Source organism: Achroia grisella, unplaced genomic scaffold (genome assembly GCF_030625045.1).
Source record: "Achroia grisella isolate CSIRO2021 unplaced genomic scaffold, CSIRO_AGI_Agris_v1 utg669, whole genome shotgun sequence".
NCBI classification, from domain to species: Eukaryota; Metazoa; Arthropoda; class Insecta; order Lepidoptera; family Pyralidae; genus Achroia; species Achroia grisella.
Genome location: NW_026712988.1, coordinates 927848 through 942599, shown reverse-complemented (window position 1 = coordinate 942599; position 14752 = coordinate 927848). Strand labels below are relative to the sequence as shown.

The 14752-nt window shown below is 36.6% G+C and overlaps 1 protein-coding gene across 3 annotated transcripts in view; it reads left to right on the top strand.

Moving 5' to 3' along the window:
• The window catches only part of LOC131849944 (insulin gene enhancer protein ISL-1), a 63997-nt gene extending 49657 nt beyond the window's left edge, over positions 1-14340 (top strand). For 2 of the 3 annotated variants that reach the window (XM_059200075.1, XM_059200074.1), the window contains 7 exons: positions 3392-3522; positions 5465-5532; positions 6091-6196; positions 10940-11057; positions 11542-11707; positions 11982-12182; positions 13769-14340. In XM_059200075.1, the coding sequence (XP_059056058.1) occupies positions 3392-3522; positions 5465-5532; positions 6091-6196; positions 10940-11057; positions 11542-11707; positions 11982-12182; positions 13769-13879 (901 nt within the window). In that variant the 3' untranslated portion in view covers positions 13880-14340. The remainder of the gene's footprint in view (positions 1-3391; positions 3523-5464; positions 5533-6090; positions 6197-10939; positions 11058-11541; positions 11708-11981; positions 12183-13768) is intronic. The other variant, XM_059200076.1, reaches the window with a different exon arrangement.
• The last annotated feature ends 412 nt before the right edge of the window (positions 14341-14752 follow it).

Sequence of the window (14752 nt, the reverse complement as noted above, 5' to 3'; positions counted from 1 at the left end):
TAAACATTGCAATATTTCTCCAGCAAACACCATTCTTCTTTTATTCTATTAAATCGATTACAATGAATCGATACAAAATGATAATCTCTTAGGTGTAGGCAATATTTATAAATATTAACCCTTTGTAAGGAAATACGGCGGAAATGTAATGTTTATTTACCGCCCGCGGCTATCGAGTGACGATTTTATATAAACATCCGAAATTTACCCACAGACAAACACACAAATAAGTTTCTAAATTTGTATTGAATGTGTGAAATATGGCAATTTGGTATTTTATTAAAATAATCAATTTTAAAATGTAGTTTCTAGTAGAATGACAGACACACTAACGGTCTACCTGTAGATAAGTGGTAGCCGTCGTTTTTTTTATATATATATATACATGAACAGCACCGATATCGCGTTTTTATATGATGCCTATAATCTGTGGCGTAGTGGGGTAACCAAGGGCCCTGGGGCCTTTGGTTACAAAGTGTTACAAAGTTTAAAAAGTGGGTTTTAATTTGCGATATTACAGTTTTATTAAAACGCACATATCGCTATCCGTCAAATTGACAACACTGCCAACCAACAGAAAGAATTTAGAGGAATTCCGAAGGTATAACTTTCGAATTTCACTCAACTGAGTTGCCATGATTAAAGTCGTGTTGCAACCTGTCATCTTTATTTTAAAAATTGGAGAAATTTTGAAAATTTCCGTGTGGTCGATATTTTCTGGTAAGAGTTCGAAGGTCCCCTGTGTTTGAGGGCCCTGGGGCATTGCCCTTAGGTAGCCCACTGCCTATAATATCACGTTTCTACTAAAACTAACCTGTAATTTGTCATAATCAAAATAGATCTAAGTATTTATATCAGTTATCTAGTACCCAACTCGTCTGTGTAAGGACCAAAGCCTATAAAAATAGTAATAAAAAAAAAATAGGAAAATATTAAAAATAAAAATCTGTACCGCAATTGATATCGCGAAATCTGTATTGATAAGTGCATATACCATAAGCAATTGAAAATAGATTCTCTGCTTTTCAAATTTCGATTCAAAATTACATATATCGTAATATACATATGACATTAATAAATGATCTCTTGCTGCATTTGAAAATAGATCTCCTGCTTTTAAGAATTAGATCGAAATTTCCTAATTATGTTGTTTACATATGAATCTCTCGATAAGTGCTCTCTTCATACATTTGAAAATAGATCTACTGTAGTTCGAAATTGGGTAGAAAATTCCTAATTTCTTTATTTACATACGACGTTAATAAATGTGTAAAGTTATATCGTGTTCCACGAACATCTGTACAGGAGCTGGTAATCTGAGCTCGACTCATGATATCGAATATCGCTAATTGCCTCATTGGATACGCCTAGACAGATAGGTAGCATGTAGAAAAAGGTAAATTTTTAAAATAATATAATATCAGTAATAAATATAAAGAACTAAGTATATTCTACGACTTTGTCTACATAAAGGGGTGAAATATAATGTTACTATTTGCTTTCTAATCTAAGGACAATTCACACAGCGCCATCTAGACCCAAGTTGAGCTAGCTAAAGCTTGTGTTATGGGTACTAGATAACTGATACCAATACAATAGATATATATTTTTTCTCTTATTATTAATACATACATGTTATACATATATCTATCTGGGTGTTTTCTATGTATAATATGTATGTATTTAGGAAAAAAAAATCTATGTATTTGTATCAGTTATCTAGTACCCATAACACAAGCTTTAGCTAGCTTAACTTGGGACTAGATGGCGTTGTGTGAATTGTCCTGAGATTATTATTAATTGTAGGTACCTATATTTTGTTTTCTCAGCTTTTTTTACAGGGTCTTTACGCTTTGCGGTATATATCACTATTATTATTATTATAGAACAGCTTTTTTTTGCATGGTTTTTACGTTATGCGGTATATATCACTATTATTATTATTATTATTATAGAAAACACCCAGACCGATACAAACAATCATGCTCATAAATACAAATGTCTACCGTCCCAGGAATTGAACCCTCGACCATCGTAAAGCGCTGCGTTAAACCCCTACACCACCAAGACCTTCATATAATAACACCTACAGAAAACACACACTGACCCGTTTCCATCACAAACTCATTCAATTCCATTCGAACCGTTCCGTATCTGCGCAGGTACATACAAACATACAACCCTATACAATGTATATGCGATGCTTTTAGCAAGATTGCTGGGGGTGGGGCTCATTCTGCTAAGTGGCGGTCAATAACCCGGGCTGGGGGTGTTTTTAAATGTGCTTAGAGGTTTGGTATAGCGCTTTATAGATTTTTGGGAGAGCTTTAAAGCTGTAAGTTTTATTGTTTATAGGAATAACTAGCTACGCGCCCCGGCTTTACCCGGGTGTACATGTATCTATACATATAAATAAAATTGGAGTGTCTGTTTGTAATATTGAAATAACCGTTTTTTACTACATGCATATGAATATAAATACGGTACGTACACCAAAATAACATTTTTTACAATTTTTGTCTGTCTGTCGGTCTGTTTGTTCCGGGTAATCTCTGAAATGGCTGGACCGATTTTGATGAGACTTTTTTTGGCAGGTAGCTGATGTAGTAAGACTTTAATTTTCTAAAATAAAAGTAGCCTAAGTTACGGCTACTTTTATTTTAGAAAATTAAAGTTAAATTCCACGCTAAATTCGACGAAGTAGCGGGAACAGCTAGTTATACATATAAACCTTCCTCTTGAATCACTCTATTACAAGAAAACCTAGAAGTCTAATGTTATAGAGACAAATAGGTCGACAATTGACAATAATAATAATAACCCTGGTCAACCATACAACGCCATCTAGTCTTAAGCTAAGCAGAACTTGTTTTACGGATTCTAGACAGGACTCGATGAATGTAATTTACTCTTTCACGCAAAAACTTCTGAACAGATTTTGATAAAACTTTACACTATTATATCTTATACATTACATAGTATAAATATATAGGGACAGTCAGCGACAACGACTTTGTTTTTCGTCCCTATGTATGCTTAAATCTTTAAAACTACGCAACGGATTTTGAAGCGATGTTTTTAATAGATAGAGTGATTCAAGAGAATGGTTTAAATATATAATACATGTACACCCGGGCGAAGTTACATAGTATAAAACAAAGTCGCTGTCGCTGTCTGTCCCTATGTATGCTTAAATCTTTAAAACAATGCAACGGATTTTGAAGCGGCTTTTTTAAATAGATAAGTGATTCAAGAGGATGTTTTGTATTTATAATACATGTACACACGTGCGAAGCCGTGTCGAGTAGCTAGTATCTAAGAATTAATGATTGGCAAGTTATGGTAGTAATAAAAAATATACCTAATACGATAATTTTTGTATTGCCCACAGGTTATTTGGTACAAAATGCGACAAATGCGGTGCATCGTTCAGCAAAAACGACTTCGTGATGCGCGCCAAGACGAAAATCTACCACATCGACTGCTTCCGGTGCTGCGCGTGCGCCAGACAACTCATACCCGGTAATATTAGCAATAATTCCGGCCTTATTGTAATTATACTAATCTTATTATATAATATAATATTGTAAACGCGGAAGTTTGTAAGTGTGAATTGATATATGTTACTCTTTCAGGTAGAAACTACTGGACGGATTCTGATGAAACTTTACAGTGATATAGCGTATACATCAGAATAACACATCTATACTATACATATAAATAAAATTAGAGTGTCTGTTTGTAATATTGATATAACCGTTTTCTACTACATGCATATGAATATAAATACGGTGCATACACCAAAATAACATTTTTTACCAATTTTGTCTGTTTGTTCCGGCTGATCTCTGAAATGGCTGGACCGATTTTGACGGGACTTTTTTTGGCAGATAGCTGTTGTAATAAGGGGTAACTTAGGCTAATTTTATTTTAGAAAAAATATTTTATTTTAGAAAAATAAAGTTTATTTCAACGCGAACGAAGTCGCGGGTACAGTTAGTATGCTATAAGTTTCACGGGTGTGAAACCACAGTTAATCGTCAATATTATAATGGACTACATATGCCCGCGGTTTCACGAGCACGAACTTTGTATCCCATGTCTTCATCATCATCTGCTTCTTCCTTATCCTATTTATTTGGGGTCGGCGTAATATGCTTGTATCCCATGTCTTATTCCAATGATAAACTATATTACTGTAAACCTTCATCAAAATCCGTTTAGTATTTATTCCGTGAAAGAGTAACAAACATCCATCCATCCATACTCACAAACTTTCCCGTTTATAATAATAGTAAGTTAATTGATTAAAGTTGCAAAATTTCAAAACTTCCTTCCAATTACATATCTCGTCGGCTTCCGCTTCCGCTGACAGCTCACATCTGTCTGATATTGATTTTATTAATGCACTTAACATAAACTAATTATGTTTTAAAGCTGCTGTCATTGTAAGGAAACGATTGTTTACACGGCAAAGGATCAGAGTCCACACGTGCCATCCTATGATAGTTTATATTGAAAGAAATGTCCGATAATTTACGAGTATAACAAGCCTACCAAACTTAAAACAACTCCAGCTAGTCCGATAGATTACAATAACCGGTTTAGTGAAAGATATGTACCAGTGTAACCAGGCGACAAAGCTGATAGAACTCCTATTTGCTTTATTAAAAGGTTTGGGGCTCTAAGGGATGCGCAAACCTGGTCGTCGGCTGGTCCTTACAGACCGCAGGATACGGGCCTCGAGCCTCGGCTCTTTGCCCGGGCGTACTGCTGGGGTGAACCACCCCAGCGTCGTTCTTTTACCGGCCGACCTGCTGGCCACACGGCCCACAGGCGGCTGCTTTTCAGCCGCCTGTGGGCGTCGTGTGGCGGGAATCATATGTTGCTCGCCGAGCCGCCACGTCACGCAAGTGACGCGATCACTCAGTGCAGAACACATGGTCTTAGGGATGATAATGGAATGCACCTGCCTGCGCTAACGGTTTACGCTGACAGGGCACCAATGGAGGATGATAGGATGAGCATGAGATCAGGTCAGTTAGCCCACCGTGTTAAAATTACAATAACAAGCCTAGAGATCCTATTAGCTTTATTAAAGGGTTTGGTATTCTTAGGTATGATAATGGAAAGCACCCGCCTGCACTAACAGTTTACGCTGGCAGGGCACCAGTGGAGGATGATAAGATGAGCATGAGGTCAGATCAGTTAGCCCATCGTGGTAAATTCACAGTGAATTTATCATGATGGTTTCCTGGGGAAACCGCGGCGAGGTTTAAACTATTCGACGGTGTTAAACAGAGCCTGATCTGCATAGATCTTGCAAACAGCAGAGTTTCTTGCCAGTTCTCAATTGAATCTGTATACTGAACTGGACGGTAGGGAAAAAATTACATTACGTTTGAAATTCATAAGCGGCTAAAATGTCCTACACGAATAAATGAATTTGGATTTGATTCCACAGGTGATGAATTCGCGTTAAGAGAAGGTGGAGCATTATATTGCAGAGAAGATCACGACGTATTAGAAAAGGTAAATACATCATATTTGTGATAACATATAATGTAGTTATTAACATTATCAGCTGTCGAACACGCGCAATCGTGACTGATTGTTTTTGCCTATTTCTTTGCGTTCACTCATTCGCATGATTGCACGTACGTTGCATGCATATAGGTACCTACTTTCCTTTAGAATTTTATTTTGATATTCATTATATTGTCCAAAGACACAATTATGTTTTATAAATTATAAACAACTCTGTAACTTTTTTACTGATTGACTTAAGGCTAAAATTCCAAATTCATATCTTATACATGTAGGTCTATTACAGACTTATGATGTGTTAAATCTACTGTCAGTTCGGAGTGCTTTCGAGCCAAGAAGAACTGACAAGAAACTTTACTCTTATTCTTTTCAAATTAAATGAAGGTGGAAATTCATTTTAAAAATCAAATTAGGGATTACAAAACTGTATTATCCTCCCTTAACATATTATTTTTAATAACTACATGTCGTCTGTTGATAGCGACAATCCTTATCTGCAATGGCTATTTGTTGATTCAATACTAACACGAGGTGCAATTTCAGAGCACAAACTCAAGTGGAGGCAGCACCACCAACGCGGAAAGTAACAACAATACAACATTAAGCAACAACAACTCCCACCACCCCCACGAACTAGGATCCATGTCAGGTGAGTCTACCTTCTGTTTCTTTTAAAAGAAAAGAAGCGTTTTCAGAAGATAAACAGTCAACAATAAAGGAGGCCGGATATTTGCAGCACCTAGAGAATACCAGAGACTTAAAGATCCTAAGTTGAGTCACGCATCCCAGAATTTTACTGTTACATCCCATCTCATCTCATCTTCTCATATCTCCTTAAACTGGACAAAGGAATGTAAGCAATTTGCTTGCTGGGCGAAATGTTATGAATACTAGAAATTTCTAAAGACCGTTTTTAAAGTCATCGTCATAGAGTTGAAGAGACAGACTTGCTTTAAAATCATATGTTTCAATAAACTTTCGCCAGCGTGTCTAACAGACATGAAAACTCAAAAGATATAACAGTGGTTGTCTGTGGTCTATATTATCCCAATATCGTGCAATATCCAAAAACTTTTTGCCACACAAAACCACATTGCGGGATCACCTTCCAGCCATTGCCGTATTGGTCCTGAAGCCATTGCTTCACAACCGATGCGATGTTAAAACAAAAAAAAGAGGTTATTCCTTCTTAAGAGGCTGGTAACACAAGAGCGTTGCAAGAGCAATTCTCCTGTTGATAATAGTGCTCATGGGTGGCGGTAATCACTTACCATCAGATGAGCCGTATGGGACACAGTCACCTAGATACATCAAAATAATAATTGCATTTAATAATGTATAGTAAGACAAATTCAATATTGTCTACTAAGCACTGTTGTGTCTAAACTGTGTTACCCCACCTTACATTTTCCTATTGTTATTTAGTATATAAGATCATTATTTCTACGTACATATTGTCAGTTTATCATCATCTGTAATATACATCGTCTCGACCAACAACATCGTATCATTTACACGCAACGAGCCGCAAACTCGATTGTCCCCTATAAAATGTAACTGTATTAACTGAATGTAGGTAATGTACAAGCTGCCCCTAAAGAAATGCCAAGCTTCGCCTAAATAACTGACAGCACCAGACATCATGTGGCGTTAATGATTTCCCTTATTCTGAATCATTTCTGAATTTTGAAATTCAAATATCCAGGACTAACTAATTAAACTAACTATTCAGGTCGTCCCAGGACACTAGAAAATTCTAATCCTAAATCAAAAATAAATAAAACATGATAAGATCCCATCATTTTTTCCTAATTGTATGTATTAATGATTTTGTACTTGTTAGGGAAACTACTCTCTGCTACCAAAATGTTAGGGAAAATACTATGTATATATATAGGGAAAAATATGTGTGGAAACGTCTGTCACGTACCTGTATGGTTCTGCGGATTTCTTGGGCTTCAGGGTCTCGAAGATATCTTCGCTAGCTTTCCAGTTTCACAATAGGTTTCACAGTAGGTTTAACAGAAATCGCGGGAACACAAACTAACGGACTCTAATATAATAATCTGTGCTTACGATGGTACAGGGTATATTTTGAACAGTACTCTATCTTTAATATAAGTATCATAAACGTATATATACATAATAATACGTATATATGTCTGTACATATATATGAATTCCCTATCCTGCTATAAATATAAGTTGTTGTATGTTAAATGGCTTCAAAGCTTGTTTTATGAAAAAAAGATCTTTTAAAACTTTCTTGACTCGACTTGTATTCTAAATATTATAGCTTCAAAAATAATCTTATTTATATAGACATCATAGACCACCCACTTTCTCTCTCTCTCTCTCTTCGCAACACAATTTTATATCTAAAAATTGGCCAAAAGGATGTCGCCACAAAGGAAGCAGCAGATATTACTATAAAAATATAAATAAAAAAAAACACAGTTCTATACTTCTGTGAGTGTTATCGTTTCTTCAGTGAATTGGTATAGATGTTTCTGTTTTAAATAAATAACTAAAAATATTGAATTGTAAATTATATAAACTACGAGTATGTCTGTATATAGTCTGCAATGTTTTGGAGAACTTCTAGAAAGTACTGCACAAAAGGTCATAATCTCACGGCCGGTCGAAATCAACCTTAATATATTAGTGGAACGTATCAGTTGACATCCGTAATTAGGTATCATATCTCAAGTGGTATTTCAAGTGGCGATAACGTTTCGCGATCTGGCACTGATTGACCGATAAACTCTTTGAAGTTAGCCGACAAAGTTGCCGCGCACTTTGATGTCGCCGCGCCCAACAACTGGACTCCTTTATCAATATATCAGTGGTGATTGGAAAATTAAAATGTCTTTTGTTTTCCGATAAATTGGTTGCGTCAGTCGTGGGAGGTTTTTTAGAATTCGAAATTTTAAAAAGTTATTTGGGAAGCAAAGACCAACATTGCATAGAGGCGTAACCATAGAGGATCATCGCGGGAAGTTTCGTAAAATTCGAAATTTTAAAAAGTTATTTGGGACGCAAAGACCAACATTGCATAGAGGCGTAACCATAGAGGATCATCGCGGGAAGTTTCGTAAAATTCGAAATTTTAAAAAGTTATTTGGGACGCAAAGACCAACATTGCATAGAGGCGTAACCATAGAGGATCATCGCGGGAAGTTTCGTAAAATTCGGAAATTTCAAAAGTTATTTGGGAAGCAAAGACTGCCTTTGCAAATCTGCGTAATCGTACAGGATCATCGCGAGAACTTTTATAAATATCGAACATTTAAAAAGTTATTGGGGAATCAAATACTATCTTTGCATAGAAGCGTAACCGTAGAAGATTATTTCGAGAAGTTTTGTAAAATTCGATATTTTAAAAAGTTATCTGGAAAGCAAAGACTATCCTTGAATAGAGGCTTAACAGTAGAGGATAATCGCGGGAAGTTTTGTAAAGTTCGAAATTTTAAAAAGTTATTTGGGAAGCAAAGACTATCTTGCAAAGATAGAGGCGTAACCATAGAAAATCATCGTTGGAAGTTTTATAAAAATTGAAATTTTAAAACGTTTTTTGGGAAGCAAAGACCAACATTGCATAGAGGCGTAACCGTAGAAGATCATTACGGGAAGTTTTATAAATATCGCAATTTTAAAAAGTTATCTGGGAAGCAAAGACCAACATTGCGTACAGACGTAACCTAGAGGACAACTGCAAAAAGTTTTATAAAATTCGATATTTTAAAATGTAATTTGGGAAACAAAGACCTTCTACCTATGCATAGAGGCGTAACCGTAGAATTAATTAAAAAATAATTGCGGGAAGTTTTGTAAGATCCGAAATTTTAAAAAGTTCAATCAAAGGGAATCAAAGATCTTTATTGTGATGAGGCGTAACTGTAGAGTTGCAAGTTATCATTGCGTCATTGAAAGTTGTGGAAAGTTTTTTAAGGTAGATTTACTACTAAGGTAGTTTTTTACTACATGTATGAAATTGGCACCGATGTCAGAGAGGTTGTAGAGTAATAGTCTATCATGGTATGGACATGTAATGCGTAGGAACGAGGATAATATTTTAAGAAAGGTGTTACATATGAATGTGGATGGTTATAAGGGCAGAGGAAGGCCGAAAAAGAGATGGATGGACTGTGTGAAAGATGATATGGTAAGAAAGGAGGTAAATAACGCGATGACTGCGAACAGGGATGAATGGAAACGAAAAACATATTACGCCGACCCCAAATAAATGGGATAAGGAAGAAGCAGATAATGATAGTTTTTTACTACACGCATATGAATATAACAAATACATACAACAAAATATAATTTTTTCCAATTTTTGTCTGTCTGTCTGTCTGTCTGTCTGTTCCGGCTAATCTCTGAAATGGCTAGCCCGATTTTGACGGTCCTTTTATTGGCAGGTAGCTGATGTAATAAGGAGTAATTTAGGCTATTTTTATTTTAGAAAATACTTTAAATTTCACGCAGACGAAGTCGCTTGTACAGCTAGTTACAATATGAAAAAAATAAAAAAACTTACTTATAATATTTTTTAATTACAACCCCTATTGGACACACATACAAATTATTAATTTGTATTACATGTTAACCCCTCAAAAGCTAGCTTATCACGATTACGAGGTCCAAATGACCATGTCCAGTTGATCCACATTTCACACCTCGGTAAGCTCGGCTCGGATACTCCTTTGTAAATATCTAATCGGGTTTCGGCCGGTGTTTTAGGGTTGACATTGTAATGTTTGTCGAGTGATTAGAAGGATTGCACTCCTTGATAATTATATCGGGTTTAATGTTTGTATTATTTAATTACTCAGGGGTGACAACCCTTGAGTAATTAATATAAAATAATTAGAAAATTATAGAATCCTTTATATCTCTAATATAAAATTTAGAGTGTTTGTAGTAGCCATAGTCCTCCAAAACGGCTTGACTGATTTTGATGAAATTTTATGTTTATATTCGATAGGTCTGAGAATAGGTTATTTATGTTTTATACCAGTAAGTGTTAAGGGTGGCCTGCCTTAACACTTACTGGTATAAAACATAAATAACCTAATAATACTTGATTTTTTTTAATGAATGATTATGGAACTATTTAATGTAGGGGAAGAAATAAAAAAATTAAATGTTTAAATAAAAAAAAAATGTGGCGTGGGACTTAGGCGTGATACTTAGAGGTATAAAATATAGACAACAATACAGACTTTGATGAAATTTTAAATTTTAAATGTATCTATTTAAAATTTCATCAAAGTCGGTCAAGCCGTTACGGAGAGGTAGCGCAACTAAAACTGTGACAGGAGATTTTTTATATATTAAACTAGAAGATATAACTATATCTACTATCTACTCTATTATATGTAAAATTACAGACTCGGGAAGTGAATCCGGGTCCCACAAGAGCGGGCGCGCGCGCACCGCGGCCGCAGCGGATGGGAAACCTACCAGAGTCCGGACAGTCCTCAATGAGAAGCAGCTCCACACACTCAGGTCAGTCATTGTATAATTACTAGTTGTTACCTCCGACTCTGTCCGGGAAAAAGTTACATACATAAATGATGCCGTAAATTAAGTAATCCAAAAATGATAGGTAAATGTCATTTCCATCTCTCTGTATTGCAATTATATTATAAACTAGCTATTCCCGCTACTTCGTCCGCGTGGAATTTAACTTTATTCTTCTAAAATAAAAGTAGCCTAAGTTACTCCTTATTACATCAGCTATCTGCCAAAGAAATCACGTCAAAATCGGTCCGGCCATTTCGAGATTAGCCGGAACAAACAGACAGACAGACAGACAAAAATTGTAAAAAATGTTATTTTGGTGTATGTACCGTATTTATATTCATATGCATGTAGTAAAAACGGTTATTTAAATATTACAAACAGACACTCCAATTTTATTTATATGTATAGATTATAAATATAGAGTCATGATAAATTGTTACAACGTCAAATACATTTCTTCTTTCAGGACATGCTACGCGGCGAATCCACGTCCAGATGCGCTAATGAAGGAGCAACTCGTAGAAATGACGGGCTTAAGCCCCAGGGTTATCAGGGTCTGGTTTCAGAACAAACGTTGCAAGGACAAGAAGAAAACAATGCAGCTCAAAATGCAAATGCAGCAGGAGAAGGTGGTAATTTGACTTTTGGTATATTTTTATTACTACTAGTTTATAAATATTACGGCAGATAGAGATCAGTGGAAGAGAATGACATACTGCGCCGATCCCAAATGAATGGGAAAAAGGCAAGGAAATGATAGAATATAATATATTAATATATATTGATATCTATCACACGGTACATCCATCTTTTTCGGTCTTCCTCAGAAGAATTTTTCCCTACCGTCTAGTTCAGTATACAAATTGGGAGCGAGTCGCCTGACCCGTGCGTCGGTTTCTCCCGCAGGAAGGTCGCCGCATGGGGTACATGTCGATGGGAGTGCCGCTAGTGGCGGGGTCCCCGGTGCGGCACGAGCCGGGCGGCTCGCTGGCGCTGGAGGTGACGGCCTACCAGCCGCCCTGGAAGGCGCTCTCCGACTTCGCGCTGCACGCAGACCTGGACCGCGCCCCGCACCACAGCGCCGCCTTCCAGCAGCTCGTCAACCAGGTCGGGCTCCTCGATTTTATCAACTCCAAAATTTAACTTCCAGCAGGAAAATAATTTGGCCATTAGGCCACTTAGCAACTTCCAGTAGTTGGTCAACCAGGTGACTCTCCTTAATTGTACCAATTCCAAAACTTAGCTCCTTGCAGTAGTTGGATAACCAGGTGACTCTCCTTAATTGTACCAATTCCAAAACTTAGCTCCTTGCAGTAGTTGGATAACCAGGTGACTCTCCTTAATTGTACCAATTCCAAAACTTAGCTCCTTGCAGTAGTTGGATAACCAGGTGACTCTCCTTAATTGTACCAATTCCAAAACCTAGCTCCTTGCAGTAGTTGGATAACCAGATCACTCTCCTCAATTGTATCGATTCCAAAACTTAACTTCTTCCAGTAATTGGACAACCAGGTCACTCTCCTCAATTATACCAACACCAAAACTTAGCTCCTTCCAGTAGTTGGTCAACCAGGTCACTCTCCTCAATTATACCAACACCAAAACTTAGCTCCTTCCAGTAGTTGGCCAACCAGGTCACTCTCCTCAATTATACCAACACCAAAACTTAGCTCCTTCCAGTAGTTGGTCAACCAGGTCACTCTCCTCAATTATACCAACATCAAAACTTAGCTCCTTCCAGTAGTTGGTCAACCAGGTCACTCTCCTCAATTATACCAACATCAAAACTTAGCTCCTTCCAGTAGTTGGTCAACCAGGTCACTCTCCTCAATTACACCAACATCAAAACTTAGCTCCTTCCAGTAGTTGGTCAACCAGGTCACTCTCCTCAATTACACCAACATCAAAACTTAGCTCCTTCCAGTAGTTGGTCAACCAGGTCATTCTCCTCAATTGTACCAACTCTAAAACTTAGCTCCTTCCAGTAGTTGGTCAACCAGGTCATTCTCCTCAATTGTACCAACTCTAAAACTTAGCTCCTTCCAGTAGTTGGTCAACCAGGTCACTCTCCTCAATTGTACCAACACCAAAACTTAGCTCCTTCCAGTAGTTGGTCAACCAGGTCACTCTCCACAAGTGTACCAACACCAAAACATAGCTCCTTTCAATAATTGGTTAACCAGGTCACTCTCCACAATTGTACCGACACCAAAACTTCTAACCGAACCACCATCAAAATCTATTCTATAACATTTGCGTGAAAGAGTAACAAAATCCATTCACTATACTCACAAAATATTGCGTTTTGAAAGTTTGTGAGTGTGAATGATTGTTCGCTCACACTCGCAAACTTTGAATCGCTCCGCCATTATATTGTTTACTAAATTGTTGATATATATGTTATTTGGAGGAATATTGCATGTTGAAATTATGATAAAAAAAAATATTTTTACCCTTACTGGTATACAAAATGATTTATAGTTATTTTTTTATTTAAGTATGTACTTATTTGGCGTGTCCAAACACAGACTACGAAATATACGAGCGGAATGTGTATAAAAATACCAAACACTTTCCACTCTATGTTCGACCAATCATTCATTTTCGAAATGTGTGATTTTATTTTTAAAAAACATTAAAGGCGTAGCTGTAATAGAAAATTGCTTTTCTTATAAATTTTTTGTTTATTATAGATGCATGGGTACGACGTCCCTTCGCTGCCACCCCCTCGACCTCCTCACAGCACTGAAGACAACTACGTGACGTACCTCGAGAGCGACGACAGTCTACCACCATCGCCCTAGTGTCGCCTCACATAATGCTCACCAGAGCTAGGGTTGCCAACTTTTGACAAAAATAACGTATAAACTGGTTTGAAAAAAAAAATATTTTTCAAACTTTATTTTTTTTTTATACTACGATGGTGTCAAACAAGCATACAGCCCATCTGATGGTAAATGGCTACCGTAGCCTATGAATGCCTGAAACACCAGGGGTGTCACATGCGCGTTGCCGACCCTTAAGAAACCTACTCTTCTTGAAAAACCCCATGCTGTAATCTCGTGAGAAAACCTCGGCAGGTAATTCATTCCATAATCTAAGTGTACGCGGGAGGAAGCTCCTCTGAAACCACGCTGTCCGAGACCATTTATGTTTAGGTTATGTTTTCATTGCTTTAAAAACGTATTTTTGTGTCCTTTTAGCATATGCTAACATTTTTTTGTTATCATTAAATGTTGCAACAGCTTGTTTGACAATCAACATTTAAATGAAATGAAATGAAATGAAATGAAATGTATTTCCGTATTATACAGTATTAAATTTAAATAAATCAAAATCGTTTTTAATCTTTCAATTATAAACAAAACCAGGGGATCATTTTTGTACAATTTCGTCGATAGTGAGTGACAACTGTGATCTGTGACAAATGTCACAACTCACAACTGACATCTAACATTTCGTTCAGTAATTATAAATCGTTAAGTACCCATAAAGAGTATTTTGTTTTACGCATCACAGTGAAGGTTGAAAATAAAGTATTTTCGCATACTTTATTTGTATGTAAAAGTGTAAAGTATAATTACCAAAATTAAAGTAGGATACGTTATTACAAAGTATGGTTGGCAACCCTAACCAGAGCAGAATTAAACGTAACTAATAAATAAAGTTTATACCAA